We start from the raw sequence: 25,204 nt of genomic DNA, 5'->3' as shown, positions 1-25,204 counted from the left end.
ATGTAAACCTCAATGTTTCTCTTATCCAATTTCCCCAGAGATGGATGATTGTCCTTAATGAAAGATTTACTCCCAAACAACCTGATCTTATGGTAATTGACTTTCCCCCCATACCATGTTTCAGCTGGTACTAGGCCATTGTACCTAGGGGTTCTATTATACAAGAATGCTGCTGTCCTAACAGCTTCCCCCCACATGTATTTAGGTAAGTTTCCTATCAAACACCGGGATTTCTCTAACAAAGTTCTATTCATTCTCTCACTTTGTCATTTAACTGAGGTTTATAGACAGGAGTATATTCCAGCTGAATACCTTTCCTGAAACACCAGCCTTGAAAACTTGCAGAACAAAATTCACCCCCATTATCACATCGTATTCTCAACACCTTACTATTATCAGAAGAAAACTGCCTTTCTGCTTATTTTATAAAGCTTTTCACATTTTCACAGGCTTCATCTTTCCTCCTCAACAGAAACACCAAACAAAAACCAGAATATGCATCTGTTATAGTCTGAAAATAATTATACCCATCAAACGTAGTAGGCTTAATGGGACCACACAAGTCACTGCATATTATCTCAAGACACCTTTTTCCTTTAGGGCTTATCAAATTAAATGGTTGTCTAGTCAACTTACTCTCAATACAAACTTTACAATCACTTACTGCTTCCATACCTTTAATTCCTGTCATCTTACCCAATGTTCTCATTGCCTCCTCACCTGGGTGACCTAACCTCTCATGCCAAGTAGACATCCCTACAATGGGCACAGGTTCATTTCCAACTACCGAACAATTCAGCCTAGTACATACAGTTTACCAATTTATTGGCCTACGAGAACAGGTATACTTTCATTGCTTATTATCATCATCTTATCATTAAGAAAGGTTGTTTGATACCCAACTGCACACACCCTTGATATAGAAAGAAGATTGTATCTCAAGTTATTTACAATCAAAACATTTGTCAATGTACATTTATCCAAAACAATATTTCCCTTTTCATTTGCAACGAGCATTTTACTTCCATCTGCTACAACAATAGCAACAGGTTCCTTTAATGTCTCAATACCTGTCATGAGAGACCTATAATCAGTATTTATCATATGCTCGGATGCACCAGAGTCACACACAAAAGTAATGGCGTGAGATCGTTCATCGTTACTCATCAAAGAGGTTGAAGCTATAAACACCACATCATTCTGTTCAGCACTTACTGGTGGCATTCCATCTGCAACGTTTACGTTTTGGAAATCATGTCTCCCGCCACGGAGACCCTTCCGAGGCGTATAGGAAAGTGAACCTCTCCGCTTTAACACTGGACACTGTCTCTTGTAATGACCATATTCACCACAACCGAAACACTTCACCTTTGATCTCTTCGCCGCAAACGAACAGCCAGGCACCTGGGATGGTGACATATGATCATCCACCATTCGAAGTTCTGCATCCAGGAGTCGTCCCTTCACGAACTCTAAAGTTATGTTTGAAGTCATCGTCTCAATGGCTGTGATAACACTGCTAAATTTCTCCGGCATAGTCAATAATAGATAGCAGACCTTATCTGTTTCGTCTAAAACTGCCCCCAATGCTTCTAACTCACTAAGCATAGTCTCAACTACAAGGAAATGTTCCTGCAGCTCACCTGAGTAAAACTTCAATTTCAAGAGTTTCTTCATCACAAATAATTTGGATATGGGGCTCTTCCGGGCAAAATCATTCTTTAAAGAAACCATCTTTCTTTAGCTGAGGTTGCCCCTTTCACTATCTCCAGGTGTTTATCTGATAAACATTGAGCTATGACCCATTTAGCCTTTTTATCACGCACATCAAACTGTCGTCTTTCTTCCGCTGACAATTCCGCTTTGGTGATGTCCGATATATTTATCACGTCGTCTATTCCCTCTTTGGTCAAAAAGTCTCTACTCTCCATAGCCAATTGGAGAAGTTAGTATTCGTAAGTTGTGGAAATCCTACAACTGTTGCAGGAAACATGGCCACCTGCCCACACCACACACGATCACAAAAAACAGCAGCAATTGCAAATATACCGACCACTGCAATGGCAATTATACTCTTGACATGCATTACGACTTTCAAGCAGTCACAGCCACATTAAACTAAGCTTGTCTGGGCCCATAACCACTGTTATGGGAAAGTCGGAGCACAAAACAGACATGTAGACGACATGTAACTTTCACCAAGACTGCGTTTAATGCAACATCACTTCGTCCAAGGTAATACACAAATCAGTACCACCAACTGAGCATTAAACATAAAGACACATTCCCATACACGTCAAAATTGACTAATACCAACTACAAAGGTTTTTTTTCTCTTTTTTACTGAATCAGTTACCATGACCTCAAATTAAATGAAAGCAAATATTGTAGATAATGAAATTCCAAACATGAGATTTTTTTGGTTCAAGATCAAAGACATATACTTCTAGCCTGCTGATAATTGATCTTTTTTCCTACTAAAAATTCTTAAGTAGCATTGGTTAGGAAAAATAAATATTCCTCAAAAATGTTTTCCAGAATTAATTCTCAGTTATGATTCATACTGAAACACATTATTTCATTGCAAAACAAACATGTACATGTGCTTTTCATGATTGTTCTTCACTGTTCTGATAGTAATATAATGGTTTTTATATATTGTTGGATTTTGCTGTTCTTAACAGAGATACGGAAAAGCAAATCACACTCAGTGGAACTTTCTTGGGTGATTCAGCCCCTTCATGCAGTTAGGCTAAGATGATCAAGCAAACAACACTAATCTTTCATGTCAGAATTTCAAAGCAATTACAAAATGAAGAACAAGAGAGCATTTACAGGCTAGTGGCTCCAGTAACTTATTCAAGTTGTACTCTGTTAAACTGTACAGAGCAAAATAATTTGCAAAAATAATTTCAGAAAATATGACCAGCTATAAAACTTCGTAGCTGGTGTCAGTATGAAATATTCTATTGGACTAAGAATATCATGATGCCCAAGAAGAGGTTCATCAGAAAATTTCTGAAGCAGATTCAATTAAACTTAAAAGTTATTCATACAGTTGGATCAGACAAGGTTCGTGGACTTGTGACATACAATTTAGCCAATATGAACTGTGCATGGACTAATTTTAAACAAAAAAAATCATCATCTTATCATGTTTGGTTGTCTGGGGCCTGATCTAATTTACTTGTCAATGACCTTTGTAAATTGAGCGCAGTATACCAAAACTATGGAGTCAGTAAAACAAATAATCCACCACTTGAAGATAAGCATACTTCATTACAAAAGCTAACACAAATCCAGCAAGAAAGACAAGACCTCTCTCCAGATAAAACCAGATGGGGATCAGGGACACAATGCTCAGAAAGTGCCCTCACATGCAATGAACACCTCTAAGCTGCTTCTGTTAATCCTCTGGTTCATGAATCTATTCCTGCTTCATTGCGAAGAACAATACTTGACAATGTCTTCTGGGAAAAATTATCTGGTATTTTAACTTTAAAACTGTTGATACCAATTACAGTTGCCATCAGTATATTGGAAAGTGATACACCAAGCGTGTGAAATCACATCAACATTAAAAATATTTAACCTGACTTGAGGAAATTGTACATCAATCACCTCTATATATTTAGGAAGAATTTGCTTTTACAAAGATTTTTAAATGCAAGAAAGAGTTCTGCACTAGAGGATTCCATCCCGGGATCCCAGTTATGTTCCAGTTCCGAAAACTTCGAGATTAAATCTGACAAACCCCGAGATTTTCAGGATTAAAAAAATTTTTAAAAATTGTTATAAAAATATTGCATTAAATAAAATGCAATCATTTCACCTGTCATTTTGTCAGCTATCTAGTTTTGCCAACTGATTTGATTAGTTAGTTTGCGTTTTCGCAGACGATCAGACCGGTTATGTTATGATTCACTAATTGTGAAAAGGTGTATAAAAAGTCACGCTTCATATTGTGTAAGTAATATTTATTATTATTATTTTAGTAGTTAATTAGTGGAAAACATTTAATTAGAATAGTTAGAAAGTAATATTATGTGTGTGAATGTAGGTTATAATTTATGCAGATTTGAGAGGTTGTTTTAATGTCGTAGACTTGAGGATTTTTTTCTTTTTAGGTCCATGAAGAAGAAGTAAACAATGTCACTATCCAAAGAAAGTTTTTATGTCAAACATAAAAAAGATGGAGATGTTTCATCAGTGTGGAGTCATTTCTTAGTCGCCAAAGAGGGTAATCAGCGCAATGTAAGCATTGCCCAGCTATACTGAAAACCTTAGGAGGATCCACTAAAGGATTACATTCTCATCTATTTTCAAAACATTCCATGAAAGAAGATTCTACAAAAGCATCTTCGTCAACTGGCCAAAATGGTGAAGAACTACCCTTGAAACGAAAAAGTAGTTCAGTCACGAACTATTTTGTAAAAACTTATACTCTCGACAATGTTTTAGCTATTAATGACTGCTCTAGATGGCTTTCCTTTTAGTGTATTTGTAACTTCAAAAGATTTAAGAGCGTTGGTAACAAAAGGTTATTCAGATTTACCTAAATATGCTTCAAAAATCTCCACTCATGTCAATTATAGTCACAAATAAAGGAAACAAATAAAAGCTGATTCATCTGTATTAAAAAATGAAGCAAAACGATTCAGTTTGAGTTTTGATGAATGGACATTCTATCCTAATAAAAGATATATGAATATAAATATTCATTCTGATAAAAAATATTGTAATTTAGGACTCATTCACATTGACAAAACATTGACAACGAGACTTGTGTTTGTATCTTAAAAGTACGCCTTCCTGAATTCGACATCTCAATAGATACAGATATTGTGGCAATAGTAACTGATGGTCCAAATTTTATGCTGAAGGTCGGAAAACTTGTCAATGTTGAGCACCAAGTTTGTCTTGCACATGGCATTCATTTAGCAGTTTGCAATTTGTTATATTAAAAAATACCTTACACTGCTGCAAATGAACTTATCAATGCAGATTCAGATGATGATGATGAAGATCAAGATCTGAAATTGAAATAGGTAATTTTTGGGATTTGATAAATGACCAGAATATTAAAAACATAATAAAAAAAGTTTGCAAAGAAACTTTTTATTTTTAAAAGGTCATCCTTGAAGAATGATATCCTTAACAAATATGGAAATAAGGAACATGGAAGAGAGCTTACTTTACTGATTGAATGCAAAACGAGGTCACACGTCTCGGATGACTCCGCACACGTCTTGTCTTGGCTGATGACAAAGAAGAACTGGAGCGAGCAGCGCTCTGCACGCGGACAGAAGGCAGCTTCCCGTCGGAACAAAACCGTTACTTGATTCTGCGATCCCGCGCCAAGGGTTAGTTTAAGGAAGACACAAAACACTCTTATAATTTATACAATCCCTCATCCGGGCTCAGAACCTTAAACATCAGCTACTTTATATATTAATACTTGAATAATAATTGTTGTTATTGGTTTCTGGGTGACGTCGCACTGCCGCTAAGCGCCCTCTTGCGGTAGTCCGTGGCGCGCAATTTGAACACACGCACGTTTACATACGTCGACGGTACAAATGCCGGGAAGGAGGGGAGCTGGATAGTGGAGTCAGACCAGGCTTACAAGGCGAAGCCCCGGCTGACGTCAGTACTTATAAAAAATAGCGTTCAAACAGCACTTATAGACTTGAATAATAGCTGATGCAATTTTCAAGTTTCTTTTTCAACAACTGAGTGACAATGATTGAATTTTTTTGGCTTCTAGATTGAATTTACATTAATTTAACCGCATAAACAATCATCAAAGAAACGAGTTAAGTAGCATATTAAGCTATCTTCAAAATTCTCATAATGAGAGTGATAATTTAGATGTTATAAAGGATTTGTTTTTAAGTCCAAACAAATGGTAATAAAAAAACAATATTTTATTAACTGGTATAATTAACATAACAAATTATAATTAAGAGGAAAGTATGAAAATTGAACCTAAAATACCTACATTTACAAATAATGATTTAAAATTGAAAGAAAAGCTGCAGCTCGAAATCAAAAATTGTATGAAAACATTATCTCTAGCAGACACATTCCAAAAAACCAGATTTTAGTGAAATTATTAAACAAGAAATTAATCTCTTTGAAGCAAGTTCCACACGAGGGAATATTTTGTAGCAAATTTATAAATATTTACTTACAATTCCTCCAACTTTCATCGAGCCCAAACTAGCTTTTTCAGCCTCTGCATGTATGAGCAACACACTGAGAAGCAAGCTTGGAGATGGAACATTGGATGCGTTATTATTTCTTAGATTTTATTTTGACAATACAAATAAAACGTTAAGTATCTGGTTATTTTAAACCATATCTGGTGATTTTAATTTAATAATGTGAACACTGATTTATAAAGAATAACATGATGTAATGGGAATCTTATTTAAGTCTAATTGATTATTCTGAAATTTTAACATAATTTTAAGTATTATAAACAGAAGTAGTTGATTTTCTTTAAGAGACGTTTGAAGTGGAATTTTGTTTAATTTGCTTTTTCTTACAAGACATATATAAGCTGATCATTTTAGTTTAATGATTAATATTAATTTGACATGTGTAGTAGAGTAACGTTTATTTTGGGAATTTCAGTGTAATTGAGTTGATTTTTGTTTTGGAAGTTTAAATTGTTGTGTTAAAGATAGAAGTTTTTTATTTTAAGTGATACAAGTTTAATTTTGTTGAAGATTAAATTTGTACTTTTTTTGACTGATTATTTTATACACATTTAATTATTTTGTTAGTAAAAAGAAAAATAAACAGCTGATATTTGTATAATGCTTTCTATCACGGGATTATTTGTTGACAATCCCGGAATTAGAAAAAATAACTGAGATCAAATCCTCTATTCTGCACTCAACCTGTACAATGCATGGCCTGTTTGACAAACCCAAAGCAGGAAGGAAGCCTCCTTACAAAAGAAGAAGCAACAATGGCTGTTAAAGCTATCTCAGACATTGCAGAAACCATTCTGGATGTTAATTCAGGTTAAGTTCTGGTTAGTTAAGTAGAATAAGCAGAACACAAGGCACAGTCTAGCAAGGCTATTTGGAATGCTGCTAACAATACTGCTCCTGTTATAAGGTGTTTTTTTTTTTTACCAGTCAGCTGACAGTGGTAGCAATACAGGTACAAAGCTTTCTAATTGTACCTGCTGCGTTTGAATGACATTTCAAGTCCTTTTACTTATTTATTTATTTATTGTTTTGTAACACATCTGCCAAAGGTATAAATACTTTTAGGGCAGGCACAAACACAAACTGGACATACAGGATGTACAGGACAATATACAATAGGTGTGGTACTGCATACTGGATAGGCACTACAACATGTAGCTGCTAACCACAACCAACATGCAGGCACCACTTACTAAGGGACAATACAACACTACAAGACAAAGTGACAACTAAGATACACAAAATACACAAAACACATAAAAAATAGAACTGATTAATAAGGACCAACTAGACAGGCAACTTAAATAAAAATAAGATGATAAGAGACTATTATAAATAACAGTAGTGTGTGGTGGAGTTATTGTGTGGGTAAGCTGTCTCACGCATCCCCGACCTTAAGGGGCCCTCCGCCGGAAAAATTTGGATTTCTAGGTGCAAAATGGGGCTATTTTTGCAGTTTTCCTGGTAGAAATATAAAATGCACTTGGCCAGCAAAAATGTTTTCCAAGTAATGGGCAGCCTGTTAACCACTCATTTTTTGAATATAAATTACAACTAAAATGTCTAACAAAAGATTTTCCTGTTTTTTTAATGTCTAAATCAGGAGTCTGTCTCCCCACTGCCAAACACTTATTTTTATCTGCAAAAGAAAAAGAATTAAAATCAGTACTCAAAAAATTGCAAACAACGCAGTGGCTGTTCTCGGCTGGGGCCGGGTTGAGAGTCCTGCTCCATCCCGGACAGCATACGCTGCGGAACTCACAGCTTACCTTGTTGGCACATGGACGGCAGTCGCAGTTACAATCTCATTGGCTAGCACTTAAAACGAAAACAGTAAACACCAAAACAGAATAAATGTTCTTAAAACGGACACTGTTGCGCAATGAAAACTTGCCTTATAAGTTGTAAAAAAAATATTTGTACTGGTATTTGTTTGTTGCACGACACAACGCAACTTCTGCCTGCCTTCGCACGCACACATAGCTAAGGCCAGCTGCTCTGGTTAGTTAGAGCGGGCCTTGTGCGAACATTACCGAAGTAGTCTCACAAAAATACGCGAACCCTTTCCCCCCCTCCGTCTAGTCACCTCGCCCGACCGGCTTTCACGTTACCATGACAACCGGGTGACACGCTAACCGACGCGCCTGCTACGGTGATCGCATCGCATTGGCACACGAGATTAAATTACCAGATAGCAAAAATTATTACATTACGCGAAGCAACATAACAACAGGGTAAGCACTGCTTACCTAGCGTCTATTGAATACACGCCACTGATAAATAAAGACTAGTAAAGAACTGAACATAAGACTTATATGAATTATTACAAAATAAGATTCAAGATATTACAATTTAGGAGTACAGTGTCAGGAGTCAAAAAAAGGAATAAAGTAGTTATCTTGTTTGTTGAAATTGGTAATCATTCTATAAATAGTAATATCAGTTTTGTTTACTAAAGTACATAGTAAGTAATGATGACTATTAAGTCTATAGCTGTAACAATTAAAAACAAAAAGATAATCTGAAAGGACATTAAGTTCAGAAAGCGTAGCTTAAAACCAGTTGAACAGTGTATTTTTATCTCATAAATTTAAAAACCTTTTTTTTGAATTTTTCTATTTCAGAATTACTAATATAATTTCAAATCGCTTATCCATATTCTAAAATTATAGAACTAAAGCTGTATAAAGAGTAAGTAATATGTAGTGGGATCAACATTGGTGGCATAGAATGTGATGTATTTTATAAGTGACAGGGTTCTAAGTGAACTGGAAATTAAGTATTGAACATGAAGATGAAAATACAACTCGGCATATAATATTAATTTAATATCTTTAGTGTAAGACATCTTATATATTCAAATGTTACTTAACTTATAATGAAACGAAACAGGATGGAGCATTCTTATTAAAGTTATAATTGAGGTTATTCTTTGTCAAGACTTGCCGAATTATGATCACACTATTTAACTATTTCAATAACATCAGATAGTAGAAGATACCAGTTGTGTAAGGAAGAAGGAAGTAATGTTTCCAAATATTTTCAAATCATCAGCAAATAATATACCAGTGAAATGATTTAGAACCAGTGTTATATCATTAATAAAACTACAGAATAAGAGTGGGGATAATGTACTATCTTGAGATACTCCAGAATGAACAAATCTAAAGAGGAATTACAGTTGTTTAGTGAGACAAAATAATATTTGTTTTTAAGGTAACTAGAGACTCATTGTATACATGTATTACCAACACCTAAATTAGAACGCTTTTGAGGTAGTATTGTGTGAGTAACGGTATAAAAGTAACAAGCATCTACCTGACTCCTAATGGTTAAAGAAAATAAGAATATTTGTTTTTGTTGTCATGCCAATTATAAAATTATGTTGATTTAGGGTAAACATTTTTGTATATGGAAATTTAATTGTTTAAACACAATTTTAAAAATGTTTGCAAATCCATTAAGTTGAGGTATAGGTCTATAGTTAGATATAATTAGTTTTCTTCCTTTCTTATGGAATTTTTCATTTGGTAGGAAAAACATGGTATTTAATGTTGTTATTAAGAATGTGTTATAACAAAGATACCAGTATATGAGATCCAGTCATTAAAACCAAATTAAACTAACAAAAACCCTGAATATTTTTTAGAATTATAACTAGTGGTGTGCGGGATCCCGAATTTCGGGAAAAGTTTTAGGAGGGCATTGCTTTTTTTCCCTTCGGGAGGGAATAATATTTTTCCCGGTATTTTCGGGAATAAAATTATGTTTTAAGTTACAAAAAATTTGTAACAACGGCCCATTTGGCCTACAATAAAAGGAAAAAATAAAGAGTTTGCTTTACGGTTTAATAAAGATATGTTTATTAATTTAATTAATTTTTAATGTCAACGTATATCCATGGGAAAAAAATTCCCAGAAAATGATATACATCACGATCTTCTAAACTTACATAACTTACTTAAATAAGCAGTCGGACTGAAATGCAACGCTGAACGAGACATTACTTTAACAGTTTGCCACATTATTGCACATTTCGTAATTTTATATTTGTATTTTTCTGTTTACCGAAATGAAATCGTATTACAACATCTAAAATTGTTTCATCAAAAAATCAAGACAAAAAACAGTGACGTAATTATCAGGGACAGCTGCGATTGGCCAGTGCGTCACTTAGAGGCAGGGTTACGCTACAGCCCACAGGAGATAGCAGCACCATCATTTTCTTTTTCCTGTGACACGTAAATGGTGAAAATAAGATTAAATTGAATAATTTACTTTTCTGATGTTTATTTGAGGTCCACAATATTAGGGGAATTTTACATGGGCACGTAGTAATACAAAATTATGGTAATATATTTTGTCATTTAGTTCACATTACATGTTGGTTGTTTTGTTTAGTTGTTTAGCAAACATGGCTGAAGAAAAGACGCGTATTTGGAACTACTTTGCTAGAAGCAATGATAAACTTAGTGCTAATGCAAGATATGCAATAAAATTCTGAAAACCAGCTATGGCAGCACATGGGGTCTAATAAGGCACTTGACTCAACATCTAACTGTAAAGTTGGAATATGAGACACAGCAATAATTGTTAAGTTCACGGCCCGTTACGGAAAATTCTTCACAACCAGGTCCATCAAAACAACAACGGATTGAAGATACTTTACAGTGGCCTTCTCATCATCCAAAATCAAAACTCATTAGAAAGAACATTGCTGAGTGGTTGGCCGATTCTATGCTGCCGTACAATGTGGTAGAAAATAGACATTTCCAGAAACTCATGCAGTCATCTCAACCATTGTACCAAGTACCTTCCCGAACCACATTCTCTAGAAACGAAATTCCAAATTTGTTTGCTTCTGTAAAATCGAAAATCTCTGAGGAACTTTCTCAAGTAATTGCCAAAGTTGAGTCAATGTCATGTACTTGTGACCTATGGACATCACGTAGTGACGATGCTTTCTTGGCATTGACTTGTCTTTTCGTCAGTAACTTCACTCTTTTAAAATACTGTCTTGGATGTGTTAGTTTTCCTGAGAGCCACACAGCATTAGCAATAGGTGACAAAATTACTGATATTTTGAATGAGTGGAACATCTTAAATAACATCAGTGCTTGAATTCCTTTGTTTATTATTACTGAAAATGCAAGAAACATCAAGCTGGGGTCTAGTCTTTGCAAAGCACCTCTGACACATTTGCAGTGTTTTGCTCATAATTTGCAGCTTGCTCTTGGAGATGCTAAAAAGTCTCATGAAGAATGGGGGCTATGATGAAAAAGGCCCGTGGTATTGTAGGTTACTATAAGCACAGTGCATCAGCAACGTCTGCATTTCACAAAATTCAAACAGAAATGGGACTAGACTGTCTAGAACTAATTCAAGACTGCGTGATGAGATGGAATTCTGAGTATCTAATGCTTGAAAGACTACTAAAAAACAAACCTGTTCTCACGCGTCATCTGCGTAGACAATCTTAGTGTGAGCGAGTGGCTTCTTGTTGAAAGTTACATAAAAATTCTTAAACCATTGCATGAAGCCACAGTATAACTCTCTGGAGAAAGAATACCTACAGCTTCAATGGTTACTCCAGTTTTGTTTTCAATCACTACATTTTTGAATAACTACATGGAGACTCATGCTAGTGAAGTTGGGTCTGGTGTAACATTTTGTAGGGCTTTGCTTTTTCGATTGAAAGCATGCTTTCCCTTATATCAAAGACAAGAGCCATATTTTACAGCAATGCTGTTAGACCCACGCTTCAAGGCTGTTGTTGTGCCTATCGATGAAAAACAACTTGCTGTTAACACTTTGCAGCAAAAACTTGACAGTTATATAAAAGAAGTCATTGATACAGGTAAAGTGCTAGTTTTATATTAACATTATTAACTAAATCATAATTTGTAAACAACTTGGTACATAACTGAAACATAAAGAGGGTAATTTTTTTTACTTCAGGGAGTTTTTGTTAAATTTTATATTCTTTGGATTTAAGATTTATTTAGTGATATTTTAGAGTCCGAAGTAGTACATTTGGTAATAGGCATACATTATGGCTCCTTTTTTCAACTATTAGTAATGTACCTTGTTGTTACATACTTCAAGTTAGCATCTCAAATGTTTGATAGAGGTTTGAAGTATTTATTTCCTTATGTTACAGATCCGCAAAAACCTGAATCAGAAAGTGACTCAAGCCACTCCTCTTTGTGCATGAATTTGATAGTCTAGCTGCAAAATCTCTAGTAGGTGCTCAGCAAAACACAGAGGTGGCAACATATTTAAACATGCCACTTTTAAAAAGAACTGGAAACCTATTGAAGTGGTGGGAACAAAATGAAAATATACTACCAAATTTATCCAAGTTAGCAATGGCATATCTGGGAATAGCAGCGACCGAAACTGCGTGTGAAAGGGTTTTTTCATCTGCCGGAAACATAGTATCTGCAAAGAGAGAATCTTTATCCACTCAACACGTGGAAGAACTGGTTTTCTTACATGAAAACAGAGCATTATACTAAGTCTGTTTTCTAATTGTGCTGTTGTGGTAAAAACACTCCAAAACTTATAAATATACCTACTGGCTATATACCTCTATAGCTTATAATTTTTTTTCCTGATTATTCCAGATTTCCCGAGTGAAATATGATTTTCCCTCCCGAAAGTTTCCCGAGGCTAAATTTCCTTTCCTGCACACCCCTATTAATAACTTATATTAATGAAATAAAGAAATATACGTGCCTACTTACCCTTAGACTGTACTTCCATGATTCACCACCTTCGTCAATAGCTGTAATAAAATAAAAAGTAATTGTTTACTCTCCTGTAAAATATAGGCCATTTAGAATAAACTTGAAATGCATAAACACTGTGAAAATTCCATGCTCTTCTTTCACTTTGTTTAACATATGAAACACGAAAGAAATTAACAACTCTGATGCACATATTTGCTTTTCTTTTACTTTGTTTAACAAATGAAACAAGAAAGAAATTAACAACTTTGATGCACATATTTATCACCTTCAGGTTGGGCAGAGTTCATAGTTAAACCCTAACATATTCTCTCATTGAAGTGCAGATCAACAGTTATATTTTCACTTTATTTATCGAAATGCTCATCAATTGGGCAACACCGCAGAAAATGCTAGGAGCCTACAACTGAATGATCTGAAACAAGGCTTATAAACTTTTTGCTTCCCTTGTGATTTCTGTTATTATAACTCTTTAACTGCGACATTCGAGTAGTCGAATACATAAAATATTGCTTACTTGCAACATGCGACTTTTGTCAAATAAGGTGATTTCTCTATTTGCGACATGTTTTTGTGAAGTTAATTTTTTCTCTTTGGTGCTGCAATCTTAAGAATCGATATGTCGATGCTGTGAGGTTTTTTTTTTTGCCGCGGAAACCAATATTTATTTACCATAACCTATTCATCTATAGTGTTTATTTTCCTTGTAATCAACAATGGCATCGGGACGAAAAAGAGGTTTGACGCAAAGTGAATGTTATGATATTTTATCTGCGGATTCAGATTCCGAGTTTGAGTGTTGTGTTTCTGAAGATGAAAAGGAAGAAAACGAGCATAATAATATTACTAATAACGAGTTTGAACATTCAAGTGATAACGACAGTGACGCAAGTGGTAGTGATGGCTTTTCACAACAGCATTCAGAAGATACCGAAAACACAAAACCTGTAAGTAGTAATGACTGGATAACCATGGACTCGTAAAATATGTATGTTTGCCTTGACTGGTGTAAAAAATCACCATTACATGCATCACTAAAAATGTTAACCTCAAAACGATACAGCAGTAGATTGTTTCTACAAATTTTTTCCGAAGTAGTATATATTTAGTTGGGTGTATGACCAAACCAACTTGTATGCTTCTCAATTTTATGAGAATATTTAGGCAGATGAAGTATCACCTCGTTCACATTATATGCAGTGGAAAGAATGCACTCCCGAGGATATACAGGCAATGACAGCCATTGAAATTGGCATGGGCTTCTGTCGCAAAACATCAATTGAACAGTATTTTTCTGAAGCGTCTTGGCTAAATTCTACACCAAATATGCCAACATTATGTCTCGTGACAGGTACCTAAATATTAGAACATTTTTACATTTTGCAGAAAACAATGAACAGCTATCAAAAAATCACGAGGAATATGATCCTCTATTCAAAATTTGCCCCATCATTGATATTGTCAAAAACACGTACCTGGCAGAATTTGAACCTGGTCGTAGCTTGTCGGTTGACGAATCAATGCTTCGATTCAAAGGGTGTCTCTGGTTCAAGCAGTACATGCCTTCCAAACCTTCCACAAAGTGGGGAGTGAAACTTTGGTCACTGTACGACAGTGAAACAGGTTTCTTGTTGAGGTTTGATGTATATGTAGGCAAAAGTGGGCTGCAAGTAAATGCTGATACCAGTTTAGGGTTGGGTGAACGTGTAGTTAGAAATATTATGTTGGGATTTGAAAACACATAACGTATAGTGTATTGTGACAATTTCTTTTCAAGCCCATCCCTGTTCCAGTTTCTCCGACCAAATGACATAGGGGCTTGTGGAACAGTTCGAACGAACAGGCGTGGTATGCCAGTAGAGTGTAAGCCCAGTATTTGTAATTAAAGAAAGGTGAAAAACCAAAATTTTGGTTGAATAGAGGAGAGAATGATTACTTGCACTTGGCAGGATACTGGGAGGGTCACTCTCTTGTCTACTGTTCATGACAATGATTTGACTGTAGTGAATGTACAAGCAAAAATTACAGACAATGGGTACTGAACAGTTGCCAAACCAAATATGGTTTTAGAATATAATAAAAAAATTAATGGCGTAGATCGTTATGACCAACTGTCTTCATGATACTCATATTACCACAAAAACAGGAAATGGTATCATGTGCTATGGCACTTCATTGTTGAAGCTGCCTTAGTAAACGGAAAAATTGAGTACAATATGTCACGTGATACAATAATGTCTGCACTACAGTACAGGAATTGTGTAATTAAGAGTCTTTTGGAAGAATATTGCAGACCACCACCAAAAAAGAAAGGACGTATTTGTGCAGATATTATTCCACTGACCACACTGAGTGAGAGACATTTCATTGGCCTACAAATTGACAAGAAACACAAGCCAAACTGCATTGTGTGCTCCATTATGCCTTACCAGTGTAAGCAAGGAGGAAAGGGCAAGTGTAAACGTAAGCAAACCATATACATGAGTAAAAATTGTCCTGAACATCCCCCATTGTGCCCTGTACCCTACTTTGAGGAATACCATACAAAAAAGAACTACAGACGTGTCTGTTCTTGTATGTGTAAAAATGTGTAAATATTTTGTGTAGTGTGCAACAGCAATTTTCAGTTTCTGAGTTAAAAACAATTATTTACATTGCAAAGTTATTTCCACAATTTTCGTACTGTCTGGGTAACACAGAAAAGATAGGAGAAGTATGTATATGTAACAATGTGTAAACATTTTATGTAATGTGTAAAAATATTTTACAGCAATTTCTTTTTTGTTTCTGGTATCTGGGTACTGGGTAGTAAAACAACTACGTGTTTTCACTCCAATGTTTTTCTCTCTATTTTTACACTTTCTGATGTGTATTTTTTGTAACAATGTGTAATGTGTAAATATTTTATATAGTGTGTAAGCAAGTTATATAGGATGTCTTAGTTAAAATTAAGTAAAAAATACTTTTTATGGAGGTTGTTTTTAATTTTAATTTTAGTTCAATTTTAAACTGGTACACACAAAAAACCTGAAAAAATTAAAATTGTAAAAAAATTGTGTAAACATATGTAAGAAATTTAAATTTTTTAAAACTTTTTACTACATTCTTATGTTTAATAATAATAATAATAATAATAATAATAATAATAATAATAATCTAAGCCTAAAAAAAAAATTCATAATTTTTTTCTCTCAATATTTTTTACACTATCTGGGTATAGATGACAATTATTTATCCCGCAGCGAAAGAGTTAACTAACTTTTCAGTTTATGAGAGATATCAAGATAACCATCAAAGTATAAAAACATTTGCTCATTAATAAAGGTAGTCAGAATAAAAATTTCATTTGGGGTAATATAAACAGATATTAACAATAAGTGAACCTGGGTATGCTGGCCACATGAACAAACTGATGCAGTAGAACCCTGATATAACAATGTTCAAGGGGGTGTGAAGGGAAAAAAAAAATTAGAAGCAGGAAAACGTTATCAGAAGGAAATATCAATTTAGCACTTGTCAGTGTTTGAACTTTTTGCCAATGGACTCATCAAGCTATGGATACAAGTTTCATGTTAAAACCACTGATAGGTAAACTTAATGCTCAAATTTGCTTAACCAAATGAACAATTTTTCAACTTTACAATTACTGTCGACGTTTAGAGTGAGCATGCCTATTTCCAATTCCTTCGTCACTTAAAAATGTGAAATTTTGGGATTCAAATCTATGAATAAAATTAATTAAACTCTTTATAAGCAATAGAAAAAAATGTTTTCCTTGTTCATGGAATAGTTGTCAATCTAAAATATTGTTAGGACTATGTACTGAAGGATTTTTTTTTTCAAGACATGGGTGCCAACAGACATGTAACTGTGAAAGTTATGTACCTTTAATATATTGAATACATAGTGTAAGCCAGCACTTATGTGTAGCGATAGTGTTCGGGCACACTTACATTTTGTTTTTGAATACAATTCTATTTTAAAAATCAACATCAATGGTATAACAGTGATTGTAAACAAAAAAGTACATAAAGTGTAAAGTAAACCTTATAACATGTTAAACTTAACACAAGGAATGAATGTTAAATAATTAGATTTTTAAAACTTTTTTGTTCCATTTATTGAATTTTAGAAAGCAAATGTTTGAAGCAGGAAATGCTTCATTCATGAAACGTTACATAAAAAAATAAATATATTGTCCTAATGGGAAAAATTTTGGGACTTAAAAAATATGATTTTGTCCGGGCGTGGCTCTCATCCCAGTGAATTGCAGGATTCCCTGGTTGCAAGTTTCTACTTATGTTGATTAGGGAAAAAAAGAAGTAGGTTTGTTATATCACAACTGTATTCCCCATGGGATAAGATTTACAAGATATAAAACTAAGCGACAAACACAGAGCCATCAATCACATTTTCTATAACAGTTGATTTTTGAGTGGACCACATGCTAAACCACAAGTTTCCTGAACAGTGATCAGAGACGAGTGTTGACAGCAGGAAGTAGTGAGTGCACTCCACATGTCTGTACGTGGAGCGATGGAATCCACATAAATAAATATTGTGAAACACTCCAATAAGATTCCACTTAAAAATATTTCCTGCACAATAAGTTGAAAAAATTTAACACAAGACCTAAAAATGTATATAAGTGGGGCCCAAAAAAAAAACTAACAGCGTGCTGCCATTAGTAGACGTCGTAGAGAGTTCTCCCGCTAGACAGGGTTAATAGATACCTTCACTAAACAGCTGCCCAGATGGCATTGCTTTGTAGATAAATGTTTAATCATAGTATTGTTTTTCTCTTACAGTTCTCGTGTTCCGCCTGTGAAGTCGTTATGGCAGATTTAAAAGAACTAAGAGTTTGTTTGAAATTTTGTTTCCTGCTTGAAAAATTGGCAATGGAAGCTTACTAAATGCTTCAACAGGCTTTCAAGGAGGATGCTATGAGCTGCACACAAAATTTCGAGTAGTTTGAGCTTTTTAAAGTGGTGAGATGAGAGTTGAAGACCATGCTCGCTCTGGGTGCCCTTCAACATCTCAAACAATGAAAATGTTTATCAGACAAAAAATCAACTAAGATCATCATCATTTCACGATCGACGAAATTTTAAAAGAGAAAGGAGTGAGTTGGAGCTCATACCAGTAGATTCTGACTAATGATTTGCAAATGTGATGTGTTGCCACTAGGGATGGGGCAAATCCTGATTTGCTCGAATCCAAATCCTAACTCAAATCCTCGACTGGAATTGCTGAATCTCGAACCCAAACCCAAATCTTTTAACAGATGATGTCCACATATCTAATGTAAGTGAGATGTATTCTGCTTGCACTAAAAGTCCCTTGACTTTCTCATATGTAGTTTGGTACATTTCTGGTATAAGTGTATTTGCCAGAAATTTTCTCGAAACCATTGAATAACGAGATTCCAGAAATGCAATAAGCTTTCTGAAGCCTTTGTTTTCTACAACAGACAGTGGCTGATTGTCTACACATATCATATATGCAATAAGCCTACCTATGTGTTTTCCTTTGCCATCTTTGCTTGAAAACTTACATTTTTTTGTCATGAATTGTGCTAGTGTGGGCTGTGTGAGTGATGGTTCATTGTTTTGAGGTTCAGATAAGATTCTACTAGGCCCTGCAATTTCTCTTGAACCGGAAGATTCACTATTCTCCCGTTTATCAACAGCGATTTGGGCTGAGTGGAGTTTGAGATGTTTACGTAACGCACTTGTTGTACATGACTTTCCGCGGGATATTTTTGAACCACAAAACAGACATTCAGCTTTGGTGGTGTTGGATTTGTCCAGAACAAAATGTTATCATACGTCCGACATCTCTGGTTGTGATTTACGTCACGTAAATGACTTTAAATCACCATTCACAACGAAAGATAAACCACATGTTACATGAAAATATTCAGTTCAGTAGAAAAACTCGCACAGATAAAATCAATACCGATAACAAATTAATAAACAAACGGGACGAGACGCCATTGTTCCGTGCCCAGTGTCACCAATACTTTGTGTGTGAATTGTGTGTTGTGAATATTGTTTTGTTTGAACTTCGTTTCTGTAGAAAACTTTTACGTTTGTTTGAGAACTATTTTATTCATTTATATTCTTGATTAAAACATTGCAAAAACAAATTCTCATATGCTTAAAGAAAACGGAAACGTGTTTGATGAGTTCTAAGATAATGCTGCTGACGATGCACCGCGGTCGCGAGTCGTCAGTGGAAGTTTGGTGCTTGATTAGGTTACGGCGCAAATGGTAAAAATCAATAATACTTTTGCATCGCTGCTTGTATTTTGAAAAGTGGCAAAACATATCTACACAGCTTAGGCTGGGTACATTCTTGTTTGTAACATATGATGCCTTCCTAACCTCAAATATGTTGTGCTTTTACTGTTTCTTGTGTATATAAAGACAATAATTTTTTCTTGAGAAATTTCAGTTTTAGTACAGATTAGCGGTTAGAATTTTTTCTATAAATATTTTATAGAGGTCTGCGAACCTAAGAATTTTACTTCGAGCCGAGCTCGGGCGAGCGAGCCTACTTGAAAAATCTTGAGCTTCGAGCAAGCTCAAGCTCGAGCTTTTGTGGTACAGTTACACTCTTGGGAAATTATTTTTATCTTAAACTTAGTATAATGTTTGAATAAAGTATTAAAATGAAGTGGGCTTATTAATTTTGGATAACTATTTACAGAGTGCATTTACATTTTGCACTGCTAGGAAAAAAAAAACATTTTTGCCATTGAATCTTACCTGTTTCCATTGGTTCATTAGTAACTGATATCATCCAACTAACATAACCATAGATTACAAGTATATGCTTGTGTAAATGTAACATATCTTAGGAATAATTTCATCCTTGTCAATTTTTCTGGAGTCCTTACTGAGCTTCAACAAACTTAGCACCAAAAATCATGTTGTTTGAAAAGTACATTCACATTGTTTCAACATTTCCACTTTTCAGCACAATAATTCTGAGAGAGATTGTCATAGAGTATTAAATTCTGTTCTTTAATCTATCATGCAGAAAAATAATTCGTTCTGCACGTTCAGGAGTTAAATTATCTCTACGATTGGAGAAAGTGTTTCCAGCAGAAGAGAAGCGTCTCTCGCTGGCAACCTGCGTGGCTGGAATGCTTTAGTAAAATTGCTTGACCTCAAAAATTAGTGTCATAAATATCTGTAACTGGTCATTAAAGTTTAATCAATTGAAAGTAATAAAAATAAAAGCATTTTACTTAATTCAATTTACACTTGCAAAAAAAAACATACGCACAATAAACCTACATGGAAATAAAAGTATTTTTCAATATCCTGAAGTCTGAAATATGTTTACTCATGTCATCAAATATACAGCTGTACTGAAGAAGCCGATTTTGCTAATATTTAGTTGAATCGGCATTTCTGCCGACTTCCGATACGCCTGTTAATTTTCTGCCGATATTATTGAAAAACGAAAGAGACTGCCATAACCTAAAAATCCACAAGTACCATTTTCACTTTCGTAGTAGTCCTACTCCATTCTTTTAGATTGCATTATTTCATAGCAACATGTGCCAACCGTACATATCAAAATTTAACATCCTTTTTTTTCTTCAATAATGTTCTTTTATTTAATATGTCATAAATAAATAATGCATTACCATCACAGTAAATATACATCTCAGTTGTTACGGTAACTATAGTGTAAATGTGGTAGCTATCATGCTTCTGTAGTAATTATGGTATCTACAAAGAATCTTTAGTTCTTTTTATGGTAATTATCTTAAAATAACTATTGGGTTTGTTCTATAGTTATGATACATCATCCATATTTCTTCGTAAGTTGTTGTTCATTTGTCTTCTTAATATTTATGTGCGGCATTACTATTTGAGACAAAAACTTTCAGAAAAAAATTTAACGGGACTTTATATCACACATTTAATGGCGTAAATGATGAGACCCCAGGCAATTTAAACGCTTTATACGGAAAAACCTCCCATGCAGGACCTCGTAAGCGAGTTTTACTGTATTTTTTTCCGTAAATAGTAAAACACCGTCACAATGCTTTCCGGCCAAATAACCTGCTGCTGTTGAAGCTCAAAATTTTCGAGCCTAACAATTTTTTCCAGCCGAGCTCGAGCTTGAAGTAAGTACTAGGCTCGAGCTCGATTTTCGAGTACTCACAGACCTCTAAACCTATACAAGCAGTTTATGCATAATAAATAAAAAAAACACCGAATCCTTTGATGAATCCTATATCAGACCTGCCAAAGCTTCGAATCCCTAGGATTCGGTGGATTCGGTGGATATTGGATTCGGTCGCCCCATCCCTAGTTGCCACTAAATTTGTTTCTCACCTTCTCAAACAGGAGCAAAAAAACATTTGCTTCAATTTGAGCCAGGACTTGAAAAAAGAAACTGAAAGTGATCCAAACTCTTTTTCAAAATCATTACAGGTGAACAGGTGATTTGAGTCGGTGTTACGGGTATGGCCCAGAAACCAAGCAAGCATCAAGTCAATGGAAGACTCCCAACTTCACCAGACCAAAAAAAGCAAGTCAAGTGAAGTCGAATGTTAAGACGATGATCTTTTTCTTTTTTGATGTTCATGGAATTGTGCACTGGGAATTTTTCCCCCTGGCCAGACTGTTAACAAGCACCTTTATTTGGAAGTTTTAAGACGTTTGCGAGAGGATGTGTGGACAAAACACCCGGAATTTTGGCGATCAGGTGACTGGTTCCGTCATCACGCAACACCCGCGCACACAAGGCCTTACGAGTGAACCACTATTTTTGGCCTCTCTCAGGAGTGGTCTGTTGTTACCCACCCTTCATAATCGGCAGACCTAGCCCCGTGCAACTTTTTCCTGTTCCCAAGAATGAAAAAAAATAATCTAAAAGGGCAGCGTTTTGATGATGTGGAGGTGGTAAAAACAGCTTCGCAAAGGGCACTGGAGGATATCAAAGCTGAAGAGTTCCAGAGGTGCTTCAAACAGAAAAAAGTTTTGCAAAAAAAGTTATAAAGGAAATTAATTAATTTTTTATGAAAACGTTCTGCTTTTTTTTTTTTGGGTCCCCCTCGTAGTTTTACCCTTTTTTGGTTCACGTGTATTTTAAACTGAAAAAACACTTTTATTTAGGTCAGTTATTTCAAAAACTACTAGTCCTATCAACCTGCGATTTTGCCTGATTATTAAGCTAACATCATTATGCCTTCCCTACCAGAATAGTAAAATTAGCACCTTTAGTTCACAATGAAAAAATTCTGAAATTTTAAATTAATTACAATTTTTTTTAATGAGAAATCAATTTTTTTTAAATAGTAAAATACAACTAACTTTCATAAAATTTGTAACATAGCCTTATATCATAAAAATAAATATTTGTGCCAAGTTTCAAGTTTGTAGCTCCAATAGTTTTTGAGAAACATGTACCTTAACATGAAAAACCAACACTTTCGGAAAATCAAGTTTTAAGATGAATGTGCACCTTTTCATTTCAAAATCTTCCTAGACAATAACTTTCGCTGTCTTCACTCTTCCTTTTTACCAGTCATATTTTCACCCTCTTCTTTTTATTTTCTTCTACAACTTCTTTGTCAGCCTTTTTTCTTCTTTCTGCATGTATTTCCTTGAGACCATTCATCATAAATTTCCCAGCTTTGATGTTCAATCTCACCAGAACATTGGCTTTGGCAACAGAACCCTCAATGAAACAAACCACTGCATCAGCGACCCCAAGTTTCATGGTCTGGAGCCCAATGTAGACTGTTTTTGGAAGCCTTTGCCATACTGTGCTGTTGAAACTCTCATTGGGATTTGGAGTTTTCCCGTGGAGACACAGCTTCAAGAGGTCTATTTTGGATAAGTCTTTGAAAACTGGTTTTATAGCATCCATAACTGCTTCTGGCAGTGAATTCTGGTGTCTGTATTCATTTTCTTGATATTTTGCTTTAGCACTATTGAATTTGCACCAAGAATTTACACCAGATGGACAAAGGAAATGCTGAGGGTTTGCATCTGTTGATTTCTTATGAAAATAGGTTTCCCAAATAGCTTTCCTCATATCTTCTATATCAGATAGATTTTTCCTTATGGACTGGTCCTTTCGGCTAGCTCAGGAGTTAGGAAGGAAGATAGAGGAAGTTGGGAGAAATTTGTGTATTTTGTGTGTAATTTGGTATAAGGTTAGCCGAGCTGACTAGCAGCTAAAAGGGTTGTAGTTGGGCGCCCCTTACCTTTCGGCTAGCTCAGGAGTTAGGAAGGAATGATAGAGGAGTTTGGAAAAACTGTATGTAATTTGTGGGTATATTTTTTTGTGTAATAGGTTAGCCGAGCTGACTAGCAGCTAAAAGGGTTGTAGATGGGCGTCCCTTACCTTTCGGCTAGCTCAGGAGCTAGGAATGAAGGAGAAGAGAGTTGGAAGGAACTGTGTGTATTTGTTATGTGTGTTGATAATGATGATTTTGTGAATTTTTTATATTATGATTAATGATACTAAGAAATGTAAGTGAATAAGGTAAAAAGGAAATGCAGTGTTAACAGAATTTGTGTGTATTTGGTGTAAATGCTATGAGGTGTAACATTTTAATAAGAAAATTTGAATATGATGAGTGATATGGTTGTGAGTTATAAAAAGTTTTTAAAGTTTTACATACTTAAGTTAATGTTTTTTAGAGTTGTCTTTGTTGTGGAAAGTTTACTATGGGAATTTCTGTGTTGTAGGAAGTTTAGGCATTCAGTAGAAGTTGTATTCCATGGGTTATCAATATTGAGCAGACTAGTTCTAATTTTGAAATAAGTGTTATCCAGAGGTTAAAATTAATGGTAGTGGTTTTGTGAAGAATCTTAAAATTTTAGAAGTTGTTTTTTTGGATGGAATATAGGAAAATTTTGTGTCAACAGTTTTAAAGCGATAGTGTTGTCAAGTTTTTGTTAGTGCAGATATGAAGAGTGGAGATATTGGTTGATTTGTGGGTTAAAGTGGTTGTTCCATGAGATTTGGGGAGTTTGTCATGAGCAGCAGAGAATTACAGTAGCAGCTGTTTTTAAGGGATTTTAAATAAGATAGTTTGTTTTGAGGTTATTCGTCGTCGTTGAGGTTGGAAGTTTTTATCGTCATTGAGAAGTTTTTATCGTCGTCAAGGTGGTCATGGAGACATAATTCCTGAAGTTTTTGTATTCGTCGAGGTAGTCATAGAGATGTAATTCCTGAAGTTATTGTATTTGTCGTCGTCATTGAGGTAGTTATGGAGATGAAATTCTTGGAGTTTATTGCAGCTGGTGTTGAGGGTTCCACGGCTGTGAAAGTAAGTTGTTCAGAGTTTTTTTGTTGTTGTTATTGAAGATTCTTCGTTGACCAGGGGGTTTCTGCTTGAAGCTTGTAGAGAAACCAGTTTCAAAGTGATTTGTATTATGCACTGATGAGAGGGAGATAACCATTTGTTAAGAGTTGTTGACACTTTGTAGTAAGAGATATGTTTTCAAATTTTGGCTTTTTAACAAAGGAATTGATGTTATTGCAATTTTTAAGTAACAACATTTTGTAATTTATATATAAACAAGGTTTTTAATTACTGGAGGCATTTATTTCTAAGGATGTTTTTGTATTTATTTTGTACAGATTAGTTTTTCACTTTTGTAACTTTTCAATTAAATGTAGTGTTAATTTAATTGAAAAGCTGGGGGGGGGGGGGGGGGTAATGTAGCATTGCAAGACCCTGCCCTTCTAAATAAATAATTTTCTTTTAAACTTCTTTATGTATAGGTAAATATAAATAAGTCAATGTTTTTTGAGTGATGTATAAGTTATTAAACAGTATAATCAGACGTTATGGATACTAATATATGTTATTTTAACTTGCTATGTTTTTAAGAAGGTATTTATTATTTTATTAGACATTTTTAATCATTACTATTTTTTATGTAATTATTCACAAATGAGCCGTTGTACTAGATTTTTACCTGTTTAGGCCTCCTTTTTCAGTTTATTTTTGTAAAGTAATTTGTATTATGATTGCTGTTCTTAATTTTTATTAACGTGTTGTAATATAATTATAAATCACGGGACTGTGTCTGGGCTGGTGTGATGGTTAGAAAGAGAGGCATGAGAGGCCTGTAAGTGGGAGTGAGGAAGGAACAGTGCTTCCCCGCCAACCGAGATAAAGACGGTAATTCCCCCCCTGCGCGGGAACTGAGTGATAACTGCTCTCTCGCAGTGTGGGAGAGAGAA

The 25,204-nt window shown here is 34.9% G+C and overlaps 1 protein-coding gene across 9 annotated transcripts in view; it reads right to left on the bottom strand.

Annotated features, from left to right (window-relative positions):
* Window positions 1-25,204, bottom strand: part of LOC134527198 (importin-11-like) — a 423,976-nt gene that overhangs the window by 188,038 nt on the left and 210,734 nt on the right. For all 9 annotated transcript variants that reach the window (XM_063359649.1, XM_063359652.1, XM_063359648.1 and 6 more), the window contains one exon: window positions 12,971-13,011. In XM_063359649.1, the coding sequence (XP_063215719.1) occupies window positions 12,971-13,011 (41 nt within the window). The remainder of the gene's footprint in view (window positions 1-12,970; window positions 13,012-25,204) is intronic.

This window comes from Bacillus rossius, chromosome 1 (assembly GCF_032445375.1).
Source record: "Bacillus rossius redtenbacheri isolate Brsri chromosome 1, Brsri_v3, whole genome shotgun sequence".
Taxonomy (NCBI): Eukaryota; Metazoa; Arthropoda; class Insecta; order Phasmatodea; family Bacillidae; genus Bacillus; species Bacillus rossius.
The sequence above is the reverse complement of the archived record's forward strand: the minus strand, read 5'-3'. Positions and strand labels throughout refer to the sequence as shown.